Source organism: Tympanuchus pallidicinctus, unplaced genomic scaffold, assembly GCF_026119805.1.
Source record: "Tympanuchus pallidicinctus isolate F22 unplaced genomic scaffold, pur_lepc_1.0 scaffold12, whole genome shotgun sequence".
NCBI lineage: Eukaryota > Metazoa > Chordata > Aves > Galliformes > Phasianidae > Tympanuchus > Tympanuchus pallidicinctus.
Window position 1 is genome coordinate 99,175 of NW_026294637.1, and position 26,385 is coordinate 125,559.

Below are 26,385 nucleotides of genomic sequence, written 5' to 3' on the forward strand. Positions count from 1 at the left end.
ACTGACTGCATTAGGAAAAACAGGTTGGAAAAGACCTTGAAGATCATCAAGTCCAACCACAACCTAACTCATACTACCTTAAACGTATTCAGGGATGGTGGCTCAACCAGCTCCCTGGGGAGCCTATCCTTGTGCTTAACAACCCTTTCTGTAAAGAAGTGTTTCCTAGTGTCCAACCTAAACTTTCTCTGGTGCAACTTGAGGCCTCCCCTCGTCCTGTCACCTGTCACCACTGAGATCAACCCCACTCTTGCTATAAGCACCGTTCAGATACTGGAAGAGAGCAATAAGGTCACCCCTCGGCCTCCTTTTCCCCAGATTGAACATCCCCAGTTCCACGTCATAAGTCAAGGAATGTTATCCTGCTGCCCTATGCAACACTAGCAAGACCAGATCTGTAAAGTCAGGTTGGACAACACGAGAAAGATAGAGACATCGAAGTAGCTCTCTTGGCTGGACCTGCTTCTAAGATTATCTAGGAATTGGTACATATGACATACAAGAGATTGAAAAAGCTGGACTTGTTTAGACACAAGAAGAGATTAAGTTGTCTCACCAATGCATATTAATGACTGGAAAGCACACAAGATAGAGACAAATAATATTTGATGATATCCACTTAAGACACAAATTTAAATACAGAAAACTCCATTTAAAAAAAAAAAAATTATATATATATACACACACACTTTTTTTTTTTAAATTAAAGCAATAAAACACCTCTGCTCAGGGAGGCTGTGCAATCTTCAGCCTCAGATATTCGCCTGGACAAGATCCTAAGCAACTTGCTCAAGCTGGTCCTGCTTACAGCAAGGTGCTGGAGTAGACGATCTACAGAAACTCCTTCTAATCACAACTATTTGGACTGTCGTTCTATAAATTAGTGAGCAAGCCTTTACCTGTGTTTCATTAAAGTCTTCCAGGATATAGCCAGCTCCTGCTCGCAGCTGCTGTGCTATATAATGTTTGTTATACGGAGTCATCTCTAAGAATTCTAAAACAGAAATAGAAAGTTAAGATTTTGGCTATAATCCACTCACATCCACAAAAAAAAAAAAAAACAAAACCATCTATTAGCCTAACTAGCCAAGTAAGCACCTCATGGCTTTCTGCATGCTGAAGTTCACTGTGTAGAACACACCTACTTTAGCAAAGGCAAACTGCAGCAACCCATTCATACTTTCAAGCCCCCACTTTCCCATCACTTATCTCTCAAAATCTTGCTTCTCATATTACATTCTTCTCAAACTGCTGGTCTCACCTTTCTTAGTTTGCTGCACAGCCTTATAATCTGATTATAAACTGATACAACATCATACATTTCAGACTGTAAATTCTCTAAAACAGACTGAGTCTTAGCTCCTTTCTGCAAAGCATTAAAGAGCAAAAGAATAAAACAAGCACTCACAAATGCCCGACCAGACTGCATCCAGCCCTTTTCCTACAGCCACAGCATTCCACTTGAAAATACAATGGGTAAGGTTCACCTCACCTTCTTCCTCCTCACTACTCCCTGCAGGACCATCTGAAGGCTTCAGGCAATTGGCCAGTTTGTCACTGGGTGTTGCCATGGTGAGAAGAAAGGCATAGCCCAAAAAGAGAGTCTTATTGTGCGGCAATGGTCCATGATGGTCCTCCAGTAGTGGGGGATCTATGCCTTCACAGGTACTCACAAACTCTCCTGTTTTCACAGCCCCTGTGGAGAGATGGAAGCACCACAAGTCTCAAGTCAGGTTCAGCACAAAGACCTGCAGAAGGATTTAGGATACGTTCAACTTGAGTTACTTGGAAACAGGTCTTGGTTAGGATTAGGCTAGGATAGATTGGTATCTTTTACCCTTATAGTTGCAAAAAGTCTTCAAATCAAAACTAGGGAGTGACTAATGGGACAATATTTCAGGTTACTGATAGGCTGCCAAAGAAAGGGACCCTTCACAGTGTTGAAGGCGTTTTAGGACTTACTATGCAATAAGTTACAAAAAGAGACAGGCAACTAAAGAGATTCTCACCAGGCTTTACTGTTGCTGACTTACGGCCACGTTTAGCTGGGGATTTCTCTTCCTCAGAAGCAACAAGTTTCCTCTTGCCAGAAAGTACACCTGGTGGCACACGTGGACTTTCCATCCCTTTACGAGTGGGAGTTGTGCTACTACTGGAGGAGCTGGGAGAGACAAGGTTGCTGCGTCGCTTCCGCTTCCCCTCCACGAGATTATCTGTAATAGAATGTGAAAATTAAACTAGTCACCTACTGCCACCTAATTCCACAACCTTTGTTCATCTAAAGATGGCTGAACTCCCCCTTCCCACTCTGTTCAGTCCAGCCAACCAGAGCTCCACGCATCTTTCAGCTATCTTCAGAAGAACCAAGCAACAAGCAGCATGGCTTCCTCCTCTTTGGGATTCTGCATGCACTGTTCCTGCCCTTTTCAGCCCTACTCAGAGGGCAGTAATGCTTCTTGCCCTTTACAGTTCAGCCAATGAGAGCACTGTGTTGCTTCCCACTCTTTCCAGCCTGATCACAGCATGGCGCTACGTTCCATCCTCATTTCCACTAGAGACCAGCACTACTGCTTCCCACCCTTTTCAGCCCAACCAGTGAGAGTGGTGCTGCTTCCTGCTCTTCTCACCCTAGTGCTTCTTCTTGCTCTTTACAGCCCAACCAACCATAGTGTGGCACCACTATCTGAGTTTTCAGCTCAACCAACTATAGCACAGCACTGTTTCCTGCTCTTCACATCCCAACCAGAACATGGCACTCCCTCCCTCCTCCCCCCTTCTCAGCCCAGCCAGAGCACAGCACCACTTTCCACTCTTTTCAGCCCAACCACAGCATGGTCCTACTTCCCTCCCTTTTCAATTGAGCCAGAATGCACTATTGCCTCCTCCCTTTCCAGCCCAACCTATCAGTGCACAGCACTGCACCCTGCCCTTTTCAGTCCAATCAGAGTGCAGTGCCACTTCTTGTTCTTCTCATATTAATCAGCAAAGAACGGCCAGGGTTGGAAGGGACCTCAAGGATCACGGATCTCCAACCCCCTGCCACATGCAGGGCCATCAACCTCCACATTCAATACCAGCCCAGGCTGCCCAGGGCCCCATCCAACCTGGCCTTGAACACCTCCAGGGATGGACGAGGCATCCACAGCCTTTCTGGGCAGCTGTTCCAGCACTTTACCACTCTCTCTCTGTAAAGATTTTCCCCCTGACATCCAACCTAAATCTCCCCTCCCTCAACTTCAAACAATTTCCCCTTGTCCTGCAGTTATCAACCTTTCCAAAAAGTTGATTCCCCTCCTGTCTGTAGGCTCCCTTTAGGTATTAAAAGGCTGCAATGAGTTCACCCTGCAGCCATCTCTTCTCCAGGCTGAACAAGCCCAGCTCCCTCAGCCTGTCTTCATAAGGGAGGTGCTCTAGACCCCTGATCATCTTTGTGGCTCTCCTCCGGACCCTCTGCATCAGCTCTCTTTCTCAAACTGGGGCTCTAGATCTGGACGCAGCACTCCAGATGGGGCCTCACAAGAGCAGAGTAGAGGGGGACAATCACCTCCCTGTCCCTGCTGGCCACACCTCTTTTGATGGAGCCCAGGATACCATTTGCCTTCCAAGCCGCAAGAGCACGCTGCTGGCTCACATTGAGATTTTCACCTATCAAGATCCCCAGGTCCTTCTCTGCAAGGCTGCTCTCAAGGACCGCTCCTTCCAGTCTGTATGCCCAAGTGCAAAACTCTGCACTTTGCCATGCTGGACCTCACCAGGCTCACCTGGGCCCACCCTTCCAGCCTGTCAAGGTCCCTCCTCTGAATGGCATCCCTTCCTTCTACCATGTCAACCACACCACTCAGCTTGGTGCCGTCAAACTTGCCAAGGTTGCACTCGATTCCATCATTGATGTCATTGATAAAGATGTTAAAGAGCACCGGTCCCAAGACAGAGCCCTGGGGTCGTCACTCGTCACTGGCCTCCACCCGGACGCAGAACCATTAATGACCACCCTCTGTCTGCGGCCTTTCAACCAGTTTCTTATCCATTGAGTGGTCCATCCATCAAATCCACATCGCTCCAATTTGCAGATAAGGATGTGGTGGCCTTGTCAAAGGCCTTGCTCAAGTCCAGGTAAATGACATCGGTCACCTTCCCCTTGTCCACCAGTACCGTCACTTCAACACAGAAAGCCACCAGATTGGTCAAGCATGACTCTCCCCTGGTGAAGCTGTGATGGCTGTCTCAGATCACACGCTCATTCCTCATGTGATCAAGCATGTAATCCAGGATGATCTGTTCCTGGATCTTCCCAGGCAGGAAGCATAGTAATTGATCCTGTCCTTTACAGCCTGGAGAAGAGGTGCATCCTACACTTTTTAGCCCAATCATACCACAGAACTGGTTCCCACCCTTTTCAACCTAGTCAGAGCATGCTGCCACTTCATGCTCCTCTGATCCCAACCTACTAGATCACTGTGCTGCATCCCCCCCTTTACAGCCCAATCAGAACACAGCACCTCCTACCACTCTTTCCAGCTCAAGTGATCAGAGCACGGCGCTTCTTGCTTTTCTCATCCCAACCTATCACAGTACAGCGCTGCTTCCCACCCTTTTCAGCCCAACCAACCCATGTGCAGTGTCTATTCCTGCTCTTTTCAGCAGAAAGCAAGCATAGTGCTGATTCCCACCCTTTCTGGTCCATCTAATTGGAGCATAGCATCACTTTTTTTTGCTCATCTCAGCACTGCTTCTCACCCTTTTAAGACCAACCAATCACAATATGTTGCTTCCTGCTCTTCTCATCCCAACCAGTCATAGCATAGCACTGCTTCCCATTCTCTTCGGTCCAACCAATCCATGCACAGCACTGTTTCACTTTTTAGCCCAGAGCACAGTGCTGCCTTCCACCCTATTCAGTCAATGAGAGCTCAGCACTGCTTCCCACTCCTCTCAGCCAAACCAACCAGCAGGTACCACTGCTTCCTGCACTTTACAGCCCAACTGCGCCGTGTTCCTCCCACCCTTTACAGTTCTACTAATCTGAACAACACTGCTGCTCACTTTTCAGCCCAACCAGAGCATGGCACTACTTCCCACCAGAGTGCAGTGCTGCTTCCCATTCCTCTAATCCCAACAACTCAGGCAGCCTTAATCAGCAGACAGCGTCAAAGGCCTTGCTAAAGTCTAGGTAGACTACATCGACACCAAATGGTTCACCCAGTCATAGAAGGTGCTGATGAGGCTGGTCAGAGAGTACCTGCCTTCCATGAACTCACTCGTGGTTGTCAGGCCTGATCCCCTGGCTGTCCTGTAACTGCCATGTGATTGCACTCAAGATTATCTGTTCCATAACCTTCCCTGGCACTGAGGTCAGGCTGACAGGCTTGTAGTTCACAGAACCTAAAAGCATCACACCTTACCAAGACTGATATCAGCTGCCTTAGTCAGGGGGGTGACAGGTTCATAAGGACCTAGTCCAAACTGCTCTCGGAGCTTATTTCCTTGTTCCAGAGACAGGATCACAGCCATTCGCTTGTACCACTTCCTCTGGCCTTCCTTTTCAATGCAATAATATAGCTCTCCAGACTCCTTCCGGTGCCCTTTCACTACACCTGACAAGACAGCAAATTACATTGTTAATTTGAGACACTCAGGTTGAGGAGCACTCATTTCTCACTGGATTAGGCAGCTTGAGAACTCAAGGACTGAGCTCAAGGACTACCCTTACCTGCACTGAAGTACTCATCCTCTGAGAGCGCAGTTACTTCAGTCTCCAATGGGATAGGGTCACAGAGCAAAATGTCTTTTCCTAGTACATCGCATTCATATCCATCATCGAAGAGAAGTTTGTACTTCCCCGCTCCAACATCTTGAGTAATCGTCCCAGAATAGAAGTACCCATTTGAAGACCACTTTGCTACAACCCTGAGGCCCACAAAGCTGCTCCCAGCAGATGAGTCTGCACAGTCTGAAGGACCAGCCACCACCTGTAATGGGATTTCTGGAGAGTCACTTCGACGTAAGGCACAGAAGCCAGATGTGTCAGACTTCTCCCCTCCATCTGGTAGGCGAGTTGTACGAACAAATGATTTCTCCTCAGGTGATCCTGTAGTTGAGAGATCCTCCAAAACAGGAATCCCAGCCAAATCTCTGGAGAACACACAATAACAGTCCCAGAAGGAACAAAAAATTTACCAAAGAATATTTGTGCTACATGCCTGCTGCTGCTACACACTATCACTAAAAATTACCTCCTGAAACACTTAGCTCATTTTCCATCACATTATGACAGCGGTTCCCTGTTCTCTTCTTCAACAACAAATTAAGATTACAGGCTCCTTTTCCCACAGTACCTTGTTCCAGTTGTTCGGGACGGTGGGCGGCCTCTTCTTCCTCGCCCACGAGGTGTCACAGGTGCTTTGCCACCCTGGCGAGGACCAAGCATAGAGTCCTCCTCTTCCTCACACAGAAGTGCTGCTCCTGCCTGACTAACTCTGAGAGGAGATACTGGTTGACCAACTCCTTTCCTAGGGCTAGAGAAATCAAGAGTTCAGTTAACCATTACAAAAAGAGATGTGACTTCACTATACTCTCCCACATCCCTTAAAAACTCAAAGATTTTGCTTATCTTCTAAACTCCTAAAGAGCTTAAGCAAAGCAATGCATCATGAGGAAACAACCACTACTTTTTCAGAAAAAAAAGAAAAAAAAAGATGCAAAGACTGTTTCATTGTTTCTGTTCATCAACATAAAAATCCCTGGGTTAGAGTCTACCCTGCTTCAAATTCCACCCAAGCCAGCTGTTCACTTCCGTAAAATATCTTATCTTCCATTCTCGAGGCTCTACACATACCTTAGTTTCCCTAAGACACCTCTGCCAATGGGTAAAGCAAACTCTCCACTTTCTGTACCACACACTTTCCCTTTGACAGCTCCAGTGCCTCGTGCTGAACTGCTGCTGTGTGTGGCAGAGAGACTGCTGCTTGTTCCACTGGATGTGCGGTGGAGGCTTGAGGCCTTCGAAGAAAAGGAGCTGACATCACCAAGGTCCCCTGAAGTCAGCGATGAGCTAACTGTAGTTCTAGAGGAGGATGTGTCAGTCTCACACTCCTGGCACTCCACTACAGGCTCCTCAGTTTCCTTATGAGGAAAAAAAAAAAAAAAAAAAAAAGCAGTCACTTTGATGAACTTGCTAGATGGAAGCTCTGCAATCACCAGGCAAGAGCACAGACAAGTTAAGAACACGTTCATGAGACTGAAAACAGCCATGCAGATTGAGTCTGGACTGATCTATGGCGCACAGCAGCTCTGACCATATAGCTGCTCCTATACAAAGACATCACATGAAAAAGAAAGATAAAAAGTCACCAGAATAGAGGTTGGATGACTACAAATTCAAAGCCATAAATTAGTCAGGCTTTGAGTAATTTCCACCCTTTCAGAGTGGGAGAGCGTAACAACTATTTGAGATAGTAACAGTGACTGGTTACTAATAAGCCAAGATCAATTTCCTGATAGCCAGTCATTTGGAGCTATTCAAGTTCCACGATGTGTGTCAACAAAATACTGATACCAAATGCTGAAAGATGAATTGAAAGCAGTTATACAGCTGTGTGCACACAGCCTGTGCAAATATTTAAGGAAATTTAACTCTGTATTTTAATATTACAATAATTTCACATGTAGGGACAAGTACGAAGGCACAACTAACTGACAATTTTTTCTCTTTATGCCATTACTCATTGCAGCAGTGCAGCACAAGACACTTATGATTTTTACCTGTATACCTGAATAGCAGTAAAGTTTTATTGCTAGCAGGCCAATAAGATTACCATGTATATCAAAACAGCTTCTGTTGACTATTCTTTGAATTTCCCTTTTTTGATCTTTTGATGAATGAATGGCACATACAGCAACACAACCACACTAAAAATTGACTTATTTTTTTGTGTTTTCTAGAATCTGATCCACAGGACTCGGAAGTCTGTGGACCACAGGTAAGAAGTAACACACTGAACAGCCTGAAATAGTTCAATTTTACAGGTAGATGCGATTTTTTGCAAACAGAATTTCTGCCCATTCTGACAAAATGGAAAGAATTCTGAAATAGCTAGAAGCTCAGTGAAGTCTTCTGTTCCATTCCTGGGTAATTAAAACAAAAAGTGTGCCATGAGAACACAGGAACAGGCACAAAACGCACCAACGCCACATAAAACCACACAGCTTTCCACGTGCATGGGATGCTCTACACACTCCCTCATGGGGACCAGTTTGTCACCACAGCACACTGGATTGCTCACTCACTAATGCTTTCTGCAGCCATGATGTTTTAATTACTTCATTCTTCAGCCAACAATGGTATTTAATTTAACCCTGGAAATGGGAACTTACCTCAACTACCTTCCGTTCCACCTCTGCACCATTTATGTAGTAAACATCTGTTATAACACGGGTAACCACAGTGCGCACCTCTCGAACAGTTCGCACATGGCGACGCTGAACCTGGCCTCTGGGAGGATGGAGGTTAAATTCATCCTCTCCCTGTAATAAAGAGAAAAAACTAAAAATCAAAACAGACAACCACAAAAATCAATTTCTGCAGTACAATTTTTTCTCCACACCACACACAAACACTGTAGTAGGAAGCTTTTCACCACCTCGTTGAAAATCAGATGCAACACGGAAAACCCAGAACAAGGGAGAAGCAAACATTTTCACTTGTTGAGGGGTAAGGGAAATCACAACAGTCCAAGGAGGGAACAGCTCAGTACGGCTTCTGATGTTCATTCCATATACTCTCAGATAGATCCAAAAATCAAAAGCATTATGCAGTGTATTTGTGGCCCTCTAATCTCCTATTTACCAGAGGACACAAAATTCTTGATTTGAATTTAGAGAAGAATTTTCTAGTTCTTATAGTCTCAAGAAACCTGCAAAGTTATAGCTCCAAAGCAGTGACTTCCTTGAGCCTTCAAGAAACTTTCTAAAATACTAATTTCAAAATTATGAATCTTGTTGAAATACTTAGCTAGAAGAGCTATTCCCTTGACATGCTTACCCACTGTCATCAACTGGAGTGGCAGAATCAGCTGCCTGAAGTTTATTGGCACAAACAGTAAAAATTTCATACTTTTCCTCCAACAAAAGGTGATTTTTAGTTTTTTAATTGTCAACATCTGGACAGAAATACACACAAATTTGCCTAGTATATTTTCCTAGAAAATCAGAGACATTTACTTCCCAAACTTATCAGGAGAGTACTGCTACCTTAGCAGTTCTCTACAGCTGAGAGAAAAAAAAAAAGTCTAGTGATATTAACATTTTAAAATAGTTTTCTGTCTTTCTTTGGTTGAAAAAAATAAAAAAAAAATAAAAAAAAAAAATCAGTGAGTTTACTGACTGCAGGAATACTTCACTGTGCTAAGCTAGTAAAAATTTAATACAGGCAGCCTTCATCCCACCTGACTGTGTAGAGAGTCTGTGTCCTCTGCAGGGGTATTCACAAGCTTTTGTCCACCCTCCTCAGTTTGGATGTTTACATCTTGTCGCCCAGGTCTTTGCCCACACATACTGGTTCCCACATCCACTCGCCTATAAGTTTCTTCTGCTGTTTGCGTTGCTGTTGTAACAGTTGCAGGGGTAAACAGACAGTCTGCTGTAGTTTGAATTCCTTTATTATTGGTATCCCTTGGCTGCATCCCTTGGCTTTCATCAACTGCAACCACCTTACTTGGTTTCTGCTGCACTCTTGCCCCTTCTTCTATCTGAATTGTTACAATACCAGCCTCCACCGACTCTTTCTGCTCTGTACAAGAAGGTTGTTGATGGCAGCCCTGAAGTATTAGGAGCTGTTCACCACTGTCATCTGCTCTGTGTTGCTGATCACTAGGATTTTCACGTATTTCAGCATTCTTTTCCATGCCAGGAAAGCCGAGTGGATTTCCCCTGCAAACCAGTTACATGCAGATCAAAATTACTGATGAAAAAAAGCAAGAAGCCCAATACTGTCACTCAGGTGAAAACACTACTGAAAAAACAGCAGTGCAATCATCCAACTGCTTCTAAAGATTGCATGGTACTCACTGAGTTTTCAAACTATCAAATAACCTCAACATCTCTCAGTTGACCCACCCGGCTGCTGGAAGAACAGCTGACACTACAAGAAATCAGGAGTTTCTACAAACACTGGTAAGACAAACACCTCATGTAATGGGCACCATCTGTGCAAAGTGTTTCTGGAAGTCAAGCCATATGAGTGTTGTTGCTACAGTTTGCTCCGGCACTCCGTTAGTTTGAAACTGGTAATCACATCCACCAAGAAGAGGCAGGGGCATCCACACAAACTCCAGTATTTCCACTAGAATTCCTCTGCCCTGTCAATGGTGCCATTGATCATTATATCTCACTTCTACACTGAGTTTTACTAGAAGTGCACACCTGGCCTTCTTCATATCTAACAAGCTTTGAGGAGCGACTGTCTCACATTGTCTGTAAACTGTCCAGCACTGGAATACCCCTAGTCATTACACTATTTAGAGTAATCATTCAGTACTCTTGCAATACGGGTTACTCTTTCTCCATAGGTCATTGCCTTCATAAGAAGACAAGAAATGCAAAACAGTGAAGCAGCAGATTTCTATACTAGGTCACTTCTATACTAGATCAGGCAGCCTTATCCTTACCAGCAGTGCAGGAGTACAGCCCTTTTAAAAGGGACTGCAGACAGCAAAAATATACGGACTTAGAAGACAGGCACTAACAAAGACAATAATAGGTCACAAGACCTGGAGAAGGGAGAAAGAAAAGGTATGGAGACAGTATTCTCATCCCTCCCAAGCTTCAGATTTACCAAAGTTTATCAGCCAGCTGGAATCACATCACCACTCAGTCAAAAAGTCTGATTATCAAGTGACATACATACAGTACTTACTGTACTCAGCCCACTGTGCCCAACATTTTAAGTTACCCAGACTTAAGACAAGGACTTTGAACATAGTTTTGTTGATGCAGGAAAAAAAAAACCCACAAGTGCAGTTAAACCAAATATGACTGGCAGGCAAAGACTGCAAATAGTTACCTAAGTGGGGAAGCTGAAAGGCTGTGGTCTCTAGCCTTCTCCTCTCGCCGAACTTCACAGACACGACTAAATACAGATGATGCTTTCTGAGAGCTGGCAATGCAGATTTTAAAAAAAAGCACATTGGAGAGTGTGAAAATACACTGAATCTACAGCTCCTCAAGACAACAACTGGCACTGACTTTGTTGACTTATACAGTCACAGAACAAACGAGATGGTCAGACTCAAAGATCAAGAAACACCTTGCATAAACGTTTCTGCCAACAACCTCACAGCCAAGAGCAATCTAGTGACTGCAGAAAATGGAGGGTCAAAATTGCAGCGTTACCAGGAGTTTCACCAACCACTACCTCCAGTAGCCGTTGGGGAACACCTTTAGATCATTGATGGCTTAACTCAATTTTCACAACACAGCAAAAATACGAGGAGTAAGAGTCATAACGCAGACCCTGAGCGTTCAATCTACACCTAGAAAGGCAACTTATCCTCAAAAACAGTTTACTTCAAAAAGTTTCTCTGCTTCAAACCATTACATTCACTTCAACAACTAGAGACAGGGTCCTCCAACTCATTATTATCAGTACTTACAAAACATACAGCCCAAAAGTTACAATCAAGCAGTGCTAGGCACTGTGGAAATACAGTACACAGCAACCAGCCTCTGAAACTGTATTTCTTACATAAGAGATAAAATAGATACATACAGAGGAAAAGATCAAGGGAGTAACTTACATTTTGGCCAACAAATTAAACTGTGATCTCAGTACATCAGTGACTTTGTTATGTTTCTTCTATCAGCCTCACACCAAAAAGAATTTTCTTTCAGAACTCCTCAGAGCTGAGATTCTTTGTAGAAAATTGACAGTAAGAAAAGAGGAAACCATGTGTTTAAGTATAAGAGCTGGATAGTGCAGACTTGCATTCTGGACTGCACAAGACATCAATTTCTGTTCTGACTATAATCAAAATGAGGCAAAATGCTGATGCTATCAGGAAGCACAACACCTGCAGTGAAACAGCAGGTGGGGCACCCACCCTGTATCCATGCCTACATATTTAAACTTGATTGGAGAACTAAAGAGTTAATGATGTGGCTGCCTCTAAAAGAACTCCTGTGTCTCACTTTGATTTTTTTTTTTAACCCGTCTCTAGTAATGAGTAGGAAAGGGATCTAACCAGATTTCTGAATTAACTCTGCACTTAAACAAGCCTGGTTACCTGGCAGCAGCAGAGGATCCAGTTTTCCTATCACTGGCTGCGGGCTCTGAAACAAGAGGGAAGAGAGAGAGAATTTCAGTGCCAGTCTCCTCTGCCTTTCCAAGCACCCCATACTCAGCTGAGGGGTCACACAAGGTCAGACCAAGTGACTCCAGATCTCCTCACCCAATTCACCATTGTAGGCTTGAGCTTGTGTGTATTTTGTATAAATATAACAAGTTCTAGACTAACAGACTGTGTTGCTGTTCTGATTAAAAAGGTGTCAAACTTGTGTATTCAAATTACACTTCCACTGTTTTTTCTTTCCTTCAGTGCAATCTATTTCCTCTCCAGGGACATTGCCACTATACATCACAATTTTCAGTCTGCTTGAAATACCTTTCCTCATAACAAAGCCCTCTCTTCTCACTCTAACCTTGCTTAAAGCACTGTACAAACAGAAGCAAATTTCAGTGACGCTGTCCCAAAAGAAAAACAGGATTACAGGGACTGTATCGGGGAACACCACAGAGAGATCCTGAGTTAAGGCTAAGATCTAGTATAACTTGTGCATTTTGATGCTTCATGCTCTTACTTTCCAAGCTGAATGGTAGGGACTCGTCGCTCCCATCATTCATGGGAGTAACAAGGTTCATTCGTAGAGAGAGTTTTACATCAGCCTCAGGAACTGCACAAGAATCTCCTTTTTCACACACTTCTGACACGTCTGCTGACACCACTGCACTTTCCACAGTGACACTGTTGGTCCCCATTGTGCCCTCTGCTGTAACGTCACTAGTTGCTATCGTGCTGTCTGGACAATTATCATCCACTGGAAACAGGAAAACAACAAAAAAGTACTTATGCAAGTAGCCACCATGGTTTCCACTCAACTTAAGATGAGAACAATTTACCGTTACCAAAGCAACCCTTCATTCAGCAACTACAGGCTGTTGTTTCATGTGACCTTGGCAGAGAAAGTCTTGCAAAAAAAGAATAATCTTAATTATTTTTTTCCACTCTCTAGTCAGAGGGGTCTCCTGTATCCTTTAATGATGTGCATACATAAATGTAACAAATATAAGGAGAATGTGCTTCATACAACCCAATACTCAAGCAGCACCTGAGCCCTCCTCATAGAGTACTAATGTCTTTTTTGCTATGATACATTTGAGTTACCCAATCATTCCGCATCTAGAAACAAAAGCTTCTGAACAGGTTTTTACTGAAGAACTGTTCAGATTAAACTTACCAATTGGTGTGCTGTGTCTTCTAGGTCCCATTTTAAGTTGGCCAGTGAGAGGTGGTGTTACACTGGTCAGCGGTTGAATGGTATCACCCTCCTTTGGCAAAGTGAAATGAAATGGTGTTCCTAAAAGCCAGGGAGAGCCAGCATTAATAATTTCAGGAGGATGTTCCAGTTCAAATACCAAAAGCATAACTCACTGTGGTGTAGAAATGAGGAAAAAGCGTAACTCTGGTGCTATACTGTACAAAATCATCCTGAGCAATTAGTTACTGTCTCAGGACTGCTGTTCTAACTGATCTTCCTCACATTTCGTGTGGAAATTCTCTCTTGGTTGAAGACTGGACTGCCATAGTCTTGATGGAATCGTCCTCAGAGCGATGAGACTAAATACAGAGACACAAATTGAACTTCCATAGAACGTAGGTTTGCTTGAGAATTTTGCACAGAAGGCCAGAAATAGAAGTTAAGCTTAAGGAATGAATAAATTGTTAAACCTACACATTGCCTGAATTAATAATCTGACCTCATGCAAATGATGCATTACCATCATGGATAATGGAAAAGCAATTTACATCATCAAGCTGGACTCATCCAAGCAGCTTTATTCTGCCTCACACAACACCTCCTGTGTCCAAAATCAGAGGCAGACTTCAGAGATGGACCACTCAGAGGAAGGAACCACGTAGGTGATTGTCTTCAAAGAGTCACAGTCAGTGGCCCAATGTCCAGGTGGAGAACAGTGACAAGTGGTATCCCACAGGGGGCTGTATTGAGACCAAAACTACTTAACACCTTTGCTGGTGACATGCACAGTGAGATTGAGTGCACTCCCATCAAGTCTGCTGACAACACCGAGCTGAGAGGCAAGACTGATCCTGACAGACTTGGGAGGTGGGCCCACATGAACCTCGTGAAGGTCAAAAAGGCCAACTGCACGATCCTACATCTGGGTAAGGGTAATCCCGACCACAAATACAGACTGGGCAACGAGTGAACAAAGCAGCCCTGTGGAAAATGAGTTTGGGGTTCCAGCGGACAAAAAACTGAAGTCAGCAGTATGTGCTTGCAGCCAAGAAAACCAACCAAACTTCACTGCTTCTACTCCCACTTGTTGGACTATTCTTTGAGATCCTTTTAGTCGTGCTATGTTTTCGTGTACTTTTCTGTCCCTCATAGGACCGGATTCCCCCAGATTCTCCCATTATTTCTACACAATAAAGCTATTTTTCCTTCTTTTTGTTACAGAAAACAACGAATGCAGCATCAAAAACATTCAACATTCACCTCCATAATAAACAATCACGTAATGATTGGGTTGGAAGGGCTCTGATCAGGGTCCCACTAGGATTAGGGAAGGGTCCCATGATGGATCCCTGGGGGACACCGCTCAGCACCGGCCTCCACCAGGACACCAAGCCACACCACTCTTGCTGCAACCTTCCCACTAACTCCTTGTCTGCAAATAGTCCACCCTTCAAATCCACCTGTCTCCAACACAAATATAAGGATGTGCCAGGGACTATGCCAAAGGCCTTACATAAGTCCACGTAAATGGTATCAGTTGCCTTCCCTTTGTCCACTAATACCACCACTCCATCATAGAAGGCAACCAGATTTACCAGGCACTGTCTTCCCTTAGTGAAACCATGCTGGCTGTCTAATCACCTGCTTGTCCCTCATGTGCCTTAATGTGGCTTCCAGGAGGATCTGTTCCATGATCTTCCCAGGTACAGAGGTGAGGCTCACTGGCCTGTAGTTGCCTGGGTCCTCCTTCCTCCCTGTGCATAGCTGCACAGCAAAACAGTGAAAAGATCCCTTTATTTCTTTAAAATCTGTTGTACATTAAGTTTCAGCCAGAACCATCCCTTGTTTTAGCTTACTGCAAAAGATCTCATTCCAGTTCAAACAATAAAAAAAAAAAAAGAGGATACATGAAGGAACACTGATCAACAGGTTGACTGTGAAAAGCCATTCAACTTTAAAAGAAAAAAATACTCTCAAGATAGATTTGTTGTTTTTGATGCTATATGCAACTCCACAAAGAAAATCCTCCTCTCAGAATGAAAAAGAAATAGAAAAACAAAGAACTAAATGAACCAACTAACCAAGGAGGCAAAAAGAAGAATCACAGACTACCACACACTCTTCCTTTCAAGAACACTAACTTTGTTGCTTCAAGAAAAAAAAAAAAAAGTAGTTACAAAAATTCATCAGCTCTGCCAAGGTCAGAATTTTCAAAATTGCTGAAAGCTTCTACCATGAAGCAGTGAGTAGCTATTAGGAACATTAATTACTTCATCACTCTTGCCTGCAATACTGCTGCAAAGGGGAAAAAAAGTACAGGCACGTTAGGCATGTAGGAGTAATCTGCAGTGCTGCTCTGAAGGTTCATTGTCTAATGTGAACTGAGGACCAGTGGTGAGGATTGCACACACACTGACGTTATTCAAAGCCTACACCCACCAATTATTGCCAAAATTCACTTACCATTGGAAGGACTGGGGGACTTAGCTGTCTGCTCCTCTGGCTGCATCTGCTCTTCTTGCTCCAGATTCACTGTCATAGCAGTAATCACTGTATTCTTTGGCACCTGAGTCTCCTGCTGAGTCACCAGCATGTCAGCTTCCCTCTCTTGCTGTTGTGGTTGAGCCTCCATTATCTGATGTAATTCTGAACTTTGTGCATGGCTTTTGGCACACAATGCCATCTCAGATGGAATGTCAATCTTCAATTTAGGAAACAAACTGTGCTGTTCTAATAACTCCCCTACAGAAGGCTTAGATAAAACTTCATTCAGCTTTGGCATGCTTTCTGAAGCAGCTTTAGAGGACAGTTTATCCACATTCTTTGCTTCTCCAGTGCCAAAAGTACCATCTTTTAAAGTTTCTTTTTGGCAGCATTCTAGTCTAATCTTTCCAAGTCCTTGAGTCTCAACAGACATTTTTTTGCTATTTTCACAAGAACCACCAGCAAATTCTACTTCCATCTCTTCGTGGTGCTCTGCCTTCCCTTCAAGAAGGAACCTCTGAGAGACAATCGTGTTAACAAGAGAGTCGTCTTCATTCATTTGCTTCTCTGCTATATGCATCCTCTCCTCCTGTTCTTCAGGCTGAGTCTCAGGAACTGCCTCATATGGAGAACTGTCTCTCAGTGAATAATCCTTTAACTGAGCTTCTCTTCTGTCACAGCAGGATGAAATCTCAGGGCAAGACTGATCTGCAGCAGCCTGACTTCCAGAAATACACCCATGAGCCTGATGGGCTGTAGGGTCTAACGTCTCATCTCCTGCTGTTTCTGTACTACCTAACTGCATTACAGGCTTTCCTGCAGTACGTATATCCTCCTGTTTTGGTTTTTCACAGTTCTCAGAGAGGGCTTCATGTCCGGCATCCAGCCTCGTTTTTCCGCTGTCATTCGCCACAGAAGAGAGTCTCAAGTCTGAAATGCTACATTCAGAAGTTACCTGGATCTGTGTAGCTTCATTATCATGGCCAGTTTTCAGAGAGTCTGAACTGATTTGTGTGTTTGTGGGCTGGCTGCATCCACTTGCAGAAAGCATCAGATTGCAGGACTCGGAAGGCTGTGACACAGAGTCTTCCACAGGCATCTTTGACAAAGTATCTGCGGGTCCAGAAAGGTCTCCTGGTATACATGAATAGGTTGAAACAGCAGCTTTTTCTTCTCCCTCATTCTTCTCTGGACTCTGAGTTGGAACAAAAATATCCTAAAATTAAAAAAATAAAAAAAAAAAATGAAGTGGGACACTGAACATTCTATTTGGGGTACCCCAAATAGAGCCATTTATTATTTCTAGACGACGAACGATTACCAAACAGGTTTTTAATCCATATACACGAGTGCCAACTGCAACCACCTCACTGACAAAAATTATAATCCATTACTTTTCAGTACCTCTGTGGCAGTCACACAAGGTCTTTAATTCACCCCTCCTATTACCAAACTATGAAGCACAGGCAACTGTGGTAACTCAGTAGCTGTTTTTAGTCAAACAAGGAGGTCTGGAAAGAGTCTTTGTAATAATCTATTATTTTAGTATGAAAGCCACTTTCAGCTAAAGAGAAAACCCTGCCTCAACTACCAAAATCTCTAGCACAACTTCTACTTACTGCCTTAAATTGATTAAATTTGTTACACTGAACTACAATGCCACCAAGTAGCTGCTAAAACCCTTTGCAATCCTGACAAAAACAACAGACAGTAAGAATAAGCCACTCAAAATACATTTGCAGTAAGTGAATTCTAGCATTCCATAGTAGAATACAAAGGCAAAACAGTCTCAGCTTATCCATGACAAGTAACGATCAAAGTGGAAGTCCTGATAAAGTTCAACTTCTGACATAGTTTGAGAAGCAGAACGTCCAGTTGGGTATTAAAATCAGCAGCCTTTTAAAGAAATACACAAAAGCACAGGAGAAGTTTCTAATACAGATGGAAAGATAACTAATCCTACGTTCAGTAACTACACCATCTTAAGGTGTTACACATTCTCTCTGCAGGCTAACCTGCTACACATAATTACACAAACAGAAGAGCATCATTAAAGTACAAACATGACTTCTGGGAAAAGGGAAGCTCCTGTAAGCCATCTCAGTAGGGAAGCCCAATACAGAGCACAGAGGTCGACTCAATTACATTTTTGCAACAACCACAAAAAATTATAACCAAAAAGATATTTACATGAACACTCACATGAGAGAACACTGGTTGTGATGGTATAGGTAAAGATTCAGGAAAGAAGGCTGGGGCAGTCTGGGACACTGGAGTTGAAGCCTGTGGCAAAACAGGAGGTCCTGGTGGAATAACCATCTCCACTAGCTCATCTCTCTTCTGCTCCTCCTGCATCAGTCTCTTTTCCTTCTGTCCCTTCTGCACCAGCTCTCCTCCTTCAGCAGCGGTAGAGACATCCACATGTTCATCTAGTTTTAAAGAACAGAAAAATTACTAGCAGATGCCTGTGTTCTACCCAGTTTCCAACATTACTGTTAAAAGACTTATTTTAGCAGCCTATGCAACATTCTCACACTTCAATGGGTGAACTTTATTCATCTCAACATAGTTTTGTTGATTTCCCCATCTTTGCAAATTATCTGTAGCACTATAGTGTATGGAAAGTACAGCAACAATAGCACGATGGCAAAGTCTTTGGCTGCAGTAAATAAGGACAAGCCCAAATGTAGCAGCCACGGACACAAATGTAGGAAAGAAGCTGCTTACCTTCAGAAGGCCTCTGGTAGGCAGGGATCTCCAGAGAGATGCCCTCACCTCCATTGCCAACCCTTACATGATTTCTAGGAAGGGATGGGTCCTGGCTCCAGCCCTTCCTGTCACTCAGTGCAATGCATTACACACACCTGAGCTCCCCTGGGGTGGCCCTGCCTTCCCACCAGTTGCTCCATCACTGCTTCAGGCTGCGACTTAGCATTTCTGCTACACTATCCTTAATTGCAAGGGAGAGGAGGGAGAAGAAAGTGTTTTGTTAAGAGTTCACATAACTATCTTGCTACTTATTGCTACTTAAGGTCCAAAACTTCTACAATTAGAAACAAGCATCTGAGGTTTAAGTAAAGCATTTTTCTGAGGATTTTTTTCTTTTTGGAACTTCTATTAAAATGCAACCATACTCAAACCCCATTAACATATATTCTAAAGGTACTTCAGATTCTGTGCAGCAAATGGAACATCTCTCTGTAAGAGATGGAACTCTCACAGAAACAAATAGGAATTTTCCATAATACTGAAAGTCTGGGGGGATATGTTAACCCTGGTAGTGAACAGGTAACATGTAAGAGCCAAGATATTACAGAGAACAAGCTGTCTTGGCAAAACCTTCTAGAATACACGCATACAAAACATACAAAAAACTCTGAAGTACTGAAAAGGTCATTGCAGGCAAGAGGCTCTCTTCCACCTTTCTTACTCCTCTAACAGCGTGTGTTTAAGACTGACACCTACCTACCTATACGCAAAGAATGGCTTGCCCCAAGAAAGGAGGCCAGTGGCAAGCAGCAATCTGTATTCCATATGAAGCATTCCTCATCCTTCATAATGAAAGAGAATTAGCCAGCAAAATTAATTTTATTGTGATAGCTACGCAAGAAATAGACAGGTTATCAGGAGTGACAATTACAGGTCTCCCCAAATCTAGTTCTTCAAGCATCCTCAATCCTGCTTTATACTTTAAGAGCAATCTGAACAAGTCCTGAAAAGGCCGCATGCCCAAACTACAGAGCAAAGAAACAACAGCAGGTGAGCATACAGGAAAAATTACCTTCTGATTGGTCCTGTTCAGTAGGACTGCCAGGGATGAGAGCATTGGATGCTAGGCCAACAGGAGAAGGAACAACTACATCTGGAGAGCCACTGCAGACCAAGAAAAGGCAACATGGACAAGGAAATACATCACCAGAAAATGTATTAACTTCTCCCCAAATACAACTCTACCTTGCCACAATACAAGTCCTGTCACAAGAGAAAAGTACCAGGGGTATAGCAATTGGACAGATCAATACAACGGGAAAGGCATTACAACACAGATGTTATGATGGAAGGACTGGCACAATTCTATGGTGCCATGAAGAAAGGGAAGAAGATTGCGCACCCGCATCAGAAGATTCCAGGTTCACAAGGAAAAGCTTCACCAAGGAGGGATCTCCAAAAAGAGATCCTTCCACAGCGGCAGACAGCCCTTAAATGAGCTCTAAGAGAGGTGCAGTCAGGCTGCACCCCTTCCTGTCCCACAGCTGATCTGCCTTCACTGTGCTCCCAGGGCTGACCGCTCCTTTCCCCAGGTGCTCAACCATGGGTCAGCTGTGACTCAGCAGTTCCCATACACAGGGGTTTACTAGCAACAGACCTGAGAAACAATCATTGGCTACACAGGCACAATGATTTCATTTTACTGGAAAATAAAGCCACACTCCCCCTTTGTAAAAGAAATTTTACATTTAAACTGCACTTGGTTTAAACTCTGACCACAAAAAAATATGACTAGAAAGTCACCTGACAATGCATACTTAATGGAAAATTAGGGAGACTGCAGTCTCCTCCTCACTGCCTGCAACAGTCTGGTTAACAAACAGACCACAACCCGGTCATCTATCTAACCCATCTGTTCTGAGAGCATGTTTTTTTGCTCTTCACATTGTGCAGTAGGAAACATTTACAGATAATTGCTACAGTGTATATAGTCCATTTAGAAATAAACAATGCAGTAACTGAGAAAGCAAAAGTGTCAAGGACACAGTTTTAAGATATGAAAAACAAAAGCATACATTGATAATAACGTGGTTGACAGGGAAACTGCAAAATGAGCACCCGCATGTGGCAAGGGAGTAGAGAGAAAGGGCAATTATTCAGGCTTTATTGTTAGTGGGTAGGCAGAGGAGATTTGAAAACTCTAAACATGAAGCAGAAAGTTCTGGCCAGTCTTCTCAAAATAAAATAAAAATAAAAATAAGTCAGCAATTCAGGTTCAAACGTCAAAGAAACCTTGCCAGAACACAATCTGAACTGCTGTCTGTTTTGACTACTTTCACCTAAGAAAATACACATACTTGGAAAGGAAACAGACAACAGAGCTAGCAGGAACTGTTAGGACATCATATCCAGTATCATTATATACAAAAAAAAAAAAAGTCATCACAATAGGGCAAGTCAAAGAAAGAACTCTCAGCAGACAGCTGATGCTGGAATGGAGCTGACATGCCCAGCAGGAGTCTCTCAGGCAAAAGCCAGTTAAGTGAAGAGCTCTTTTCAAAAATTAGCCCAGGGTTACAAGCTACAAACTGCAATTTCATTCCCTATTCAGCTGTATATAGCCTTTCAGCATCAAACATAACCAGGGACACTCTAGAAGCAACATGTGAACTCTCACCCTGAATTACACATGCAGTTCTACACAGAAGTCCCATATATCACACACACAATCAAAGGAAAATATCTGAGTCATAACAGAATTACATTATCATTCTTTATAGAAGAAGTGGAGCCTTTAAATAACACCACACCTATTTGAAGCATCCCTTACCTAGCAGAAGGAAAGCCTGCCTCATGCACATATGGACGCTTTCTGACAGAAGGATGCTAGGAGATTAATAAAGCACGTGCAAACATCCTCTCCTTTAGAGACTGAAACAAAATATTTTGGAATTCCTATTTAACTGTGTGGATGTCCCAAATCGGGAGCTACAAACACAAACAGGTGACATGGTGCCCAAACTAAGGGCCATGATTGTACAAATTAAGGTAAATGAAGTGGTGGGAAAGGTGCAGAAACTACTGTAATACAACATGGTTATCATTTTGTAGCTTTGTTCTTGTTTTCTTTATTTGCTTTTGCTGTTTGGTTTGGTTTGGTTCTGTTTTTGTTTGTGCTTACGTGGAACAGCTCTCCTGCACAAGGGATCCCTGTCCAGAGAGCTGCAGGAGGTGCAGACTGCGGGCAGGGGTACATGCCAGAGAACTTCCCTCTTCCACTCTGGTTACAAGACAGTCACTCCCTGCAGCAACTTTAAAGAAAAGGAAGTAAGATTAGAAATTTGTCCAGCAATGTTAATTATTGCTTATCAGAAAGCTACAGCTCGTCCTTGTCTACCTGAAGTTGTTTTCACACTGAACTGGATGAAGGACAGCATGTGAAAGTTCAGCATATGAAATGTGAGCAAGATGTATGTCAGATGATAAAGGCAGCTTCTAACTACAGAATAGATATTTTTTTTTTTTTTAAATCAGCTCAGACTACACATATCTTCATAGCTGAGAATTTTAGAAGAAAGATCCACAGTGGCTCCAACATTACCTCCATAGATTCAAAGACAGCACAGACTCAGTTTGCTTAAGCTATTATTGAACCTCCCAGGCACAGAGGATTTATACAGGATTATACCAGTACCGACACAGTTGTTCACAAACTAAAACTAGAGCATAAACTGAGACTGCATTTAGGTGCCAGAGCACATGAAGGGAAAAGCAAAAACACAGGCTGAAGGAACTGGAAAAAAAGAGGCTTTGAGGAATAATGGAAGGAATGGAGGTTTGGTCTGGAGAAAAGCAGGCTGAGGGGAGACCTCATTGCTCTGTGCAACAGAAAGGAGATTATAGCAAGGAGTGTGCTGGCCTCTTTGCTAGGTGACAAGTGATCAGACACAAGGAAACAGCCTTAAGCAGTGAGGAGAGTTAGATGAGGTACTTTGGAGAGGGTGGTCAAGCACTGGAATAAGATGCCCAGGGAAGTGGGGGAGACCTCATTTCTGGACGTATTTAAAAAACATGCAGATATGGTACCAGGGGACGTGGTTTAGTCAATGCTTTACCCAGGTTACTCCATGTAAGAAATTTTAAGAAAAATCAGTTGAAAAATAGTCACAGTATTCAGACTCTAAAGCATTACATGTCTGAAAAGACCTAGCAAGAATAATTATGATTATCTCTGGGATGGTCATTCTTGCTTTGACCGTCTGTTGTTACCTGTCACATCATTCTCAGGAAACATCTCTTCCTGAGTCGACAAGACACCCGACTCCTCGTGGCCCGGCTCAGCGCATTGCCCAGTTTTAGGCGAATCAGAGACAGGCATCGCTTCCCTGCAGTGCTCTTCTGCACCCAGCGGTGTTCTGGAAAACAACACAGTCCCTGACCCAAGAAACTCAATGCATCAACTGCAGTCAGCATAGGTGAAAGCCATTCAACACTGCACAGCAAGAAAATGAATAAAGCAGGCAGATCTCTCACTTGACAAAAACCATCTTCATCCTTGACAAATCAAATTTCCAGAAACGTTTTCTCACTTCCTACCACTGTAAGTGCTGCTTGAACACAGTGCAGATTGTTCTACTGACTTTAATTCTACAAATTGAGTTTCAACTTCTTTCTTGCCATTTTGTGGCAGAATGCAACAATAGAGTAACACCTTGTTCACTTTGTATCTGGCATAGAATATAAATAGCTTCCAGCAAAATGAACATTTACATTTAAAAATAATTGAAAATATGAAGTTTATCGTAGTAAATACTCAACAGAATCCTGGAAACCACCACTTAGCCTCTAGATTTCTCCTGAGTCTAATGTCCATATGGTAATAATTAAGGTTTTGAATTTTTATGACTGAAGCTTCTTTTTAAGACATATTTCAGTTGTTCACAAGAAAGATTTCAGTATATTATTTAAATTAAGCCCATGCACACTGCCTTCAAAAATAAACCTTTTGACTATTTTACCCTTTAAAATCCTTCAGATGGCCCTCCAAAGCAGAATGTGTTTCTATGCTGGTGACAGTTTCCCTGCTTTTCACATTCAGTTCTAGAAAGGTGGAGAAAAACAACAACACTTGTCACTCAGGTCACCTAGATTAACATACAAAGACAAGCACAGATAGCTCTGTAAGTTACATATATACATCAAGATAAGCTTTACATGAAAAGCATTAATACTGATCTATTAAGGATAACATTTTTTTTTTTAAACGATGAAATTAGGTTTTTACCAGGGACACAATTCAGTATCTGAAAGTTCTGAAAATAAACCGGGAAAGAGAGGTTCAAGAACCAATGATGACACTTGGATAGCAATAAGGAAACATGAAACTAGCCCAAAGTAAAGACAAGGCAAAATACTATTCAGCTCTGAACTGCAAACTCACTGTTGCACACTACTAATACCATATTTCCTGTCACAGACACATAATAGTCTAAATTGAGGAGAAAAAAAATGACAGAGCAACAAAGAGACAAAGAAAATTTTCACATACCATCCTTAACATCATTCTTCACAGTTCTGGAAGAAGAAAAGACAGCAGCTCCAGAGTGAAGCTGATTCCTAACATCTTCATCGGATGTGACATCACTCTCCAGGTCCTGGCTCTGCGAGAGCTCCAGAGCTCCAAACTGCAGCTGCGATGTTCCTGTATCTAATACAAAACACCCATTACTTGTATACACATACACGAAATAATCACAAGAGCAAGGGACACACTGAAGCAAAAGACAAATTGAGGAGACTGCAAAAACCCTGAATAAATTAAGATATTCTCTTCTCAGCTGTACTAATTAAAGCAATATGGAACAGCACAGTGACCAAATAGCACAGTGACCATACCCATCACACCCAAAGCCAGTGCTAAGCAGCAAGGCATTGCATGATACCATTAAATACTACTATACATTTGATGATCACAAACTGAAAACAATCCTGCACTTTTGAGGACAATCACAATGTCAGTTGTAATACAAAAGAAAACACAACAATGACAAGAACCCAGGCTGCAATGAGAGAGAATTCACTCAAATACAACAGCCACGGGCACAGAAATGAAGGAAAGAAGCTGCTTACCTTCAGAAGGCCTCTGGCAGGCAGAGATCTTGAACAAGATGCCCTCACCTCCATTGCCAACCCTTACATGAGAGCTGGGAAGGGATGGGTCCTGCTCCAGCCCTTCCTGTCACTCAGTGCAATGCATTACATGCACCTGAGCTCCGCTGGGGTGGCCCTGCCTTCCCACCAGCTGCCCCATTACTGCTTCAAGCTGTGACTTAGCATTGCCACTATACTAGTTCTTTGCTCCTCCATAAAAAGAACTAACCTCCCAGTGGTCAGCATACACCTCCTATGCCACCTTTTGTCTGCAGGGTCCCTAATTACAACGTTAGGGAACTGTCATAGATTTTCAAGCATCAAATTATAAAGAGCAACGTCAGCAAGAAGGAAAGCTAATTGCTGACATTCTACCATCAGAGTGGCCATCCCTGACGGGACAACGGAGATGCGTAACTGACATCGCCAAGTTACCTTCCACGTACGGCGAGGCAGGACAGTCCTCATCATCCGCTTCGCATCTTCCTGCGGCCTTCCCGCGGGCACTGCAACACAAACACCCGTTCACATCGCTCACGTCTCCCCGCACGCCGCCCTCCGACGGTGCTCCGCGTCCCACGAGGCCGCCTGGCGGCTACAGACGGAGCTGCCGCCCCGGGCCCACCAAGGGGCACCGCCCCGGAGACACCATACGCGGCGCACGACAGGAGTCTCAAGGGGCGAGAAAGCGCCGGGAGACGGAGACCGGGGCCAGATTTCCATGCTCACCTGCTGTCCGGGCCGGGCGGCGGCGTCTCCTCGGCGGCGCTCTCCATCGGCCCCGCGAGCACCGCGCCGTCAGCGCGGCCGCGCGCTCCGCTCTCAGCTGCGGGCCGCTCCCGGGCCGCCCCGCGGACGATCTCCTGCAACACACAGCCGCGCGTCAGAGACGGTCGGGCCCGATCCCGGCCCCCGCCCCGCGCGGGGCGCTCACCAGCACGGGGCTCCGCCGCAGCGGCAGCCGGCGAGCCAGCGCGCCAAGGCGGGCCCGCTCTGCGTCCCGCTCCGGGCCGGCGCCCTCGGGCTGCGAGTCCTCCACGATCAGACGCGGCGTTCCCTGCTGCGAGAGCCCGGGGTCCAGCGGGCTGCCGACGGGCTCCATGCACGGCGCTGCGAGGGCCGGGAACGCCCCTACCCTACGGCCCTCCGCCGCCGCGCGCCGCACTTCCCGCGGCCGCCATCTTGCAGCGCGCGGATTGGAGCCGCGGTTACTGGGGAGATGCGGGCGCCGCTCAAAAGCGTGGCGGCAGCGCGCATGCGCAGGAACGCCCCGTGGGAGGAACGGGGCTCAGCGCGTGGGCTTCCTTTACGCTTACTCTCAAAATTAAATAGAACTGTAAACATCCCACAACGTTTAGCAAAGCAAAGTACAGCTGCCTTGTACGCACGAGCATTTCGCTCATGGTTTTTTTTTTTTTTTTTTAACCTCTGTGGTACTCCGGTACTGATTTTTGCCGGGCTCACTGTTGTTTCCAAGCTTGCCGTTGTCTTCCCTTTAAGCTCCTTATAAAT

At 44.1% G+C, this 26,385-nt stretch overlaps 1 protein-coding gene across 2 annotated transcripts in view; it reads right to left on the reverse strand.

The window, feature by feature from the left end:
• The window catches only part of TP53BP1 (tumor protein p53 binding protein 1), a 31,383-nt gene extending 5,373 nt beyond the window's left edge, over positions 1-26,010 (reverse strand). Inside the window, exons 1-23 of one of the 2 annotated variants that reach the window (XM_052672382.1) lie at positions 25,808-25,996; positions 25,603-25,736; positions 25,309-25,379; positions 24,272-24,430; positions 23,742-23,823; positions 22,993-23,138; positions 21,905-22,034; positions 19,796-19,887; positions 18,217-18,443; positions 15,994-17,230; positions 13,510-13,629; positions 12,853-13,089; positions 12,279-12,324; positions 11,060-11,152; positions 9,444-9,927; positions 8,374-8,523; positions 6,836-7,122; positions 6,336-6,515; positions 5,711-6,132; positions 5,403-5,594; positions 2,010-2,213; positions 1,493-1,696; positions 900-994 (exon numbers count right to left, since the gene is read on the reverse strand). In XM_052672382.1, coding sequence (XP_052528342.1) covers positions 900-994; positions 1,493-1,696; positions 2,010-2,213; positions 5,403-5,594; positions 5,711-6,132; positions 6,336-6,515; positions 6,836-7,122; positions 8,374-8,523; positions 9,444-9,927; positions 11,060-11,152; positions 12,279-12,324; positions 12,853-13,089; positions 13,510-13,629; positions 15,994-17,230; positions 18,217-18,443; positions 19,796-19,887; positions 21,905-22,034; positions 22,993-23,138; positions 23,742-23,823; positions 24,272-24,430; positions 25,309-25,379; positions 25,603-25,736; positions 25,808-25,975 — 5,160 coding nt within the window. In that variant the 5' untranslated portion in view covers positions 25,976-25,996. Of the gene's footprint in view, positions 1-899; positions 995-1,408; positions 1,697-2,009; positions 2,214-5,402; positions 5,595-5,710; positions 6,133-6,335; positions 6,516-6,835; positions 7,123-8,373; positions 8,524-9,443; positions 9,928-11,059; positions 11,153-12,278; positions 12,325-12,852; positions 13,090-13,509; positions 13,630-15,993; positions 17,231-18,216; positions 18,444-19,795; positions 19,888-21,904; positions 22,035-22,992; positions 23,139-23,741; positions 23,824-24,271; positions 24,431-25,308; positions 25,380-25,602; positions 25,737-25,807 lie in introns of those variants that run through there. The other variant, XM_052672384.1, reaches the window with a different exon arrangement.
• Positions 26,011-26,385: the final 375 nt, after the last annotated feature.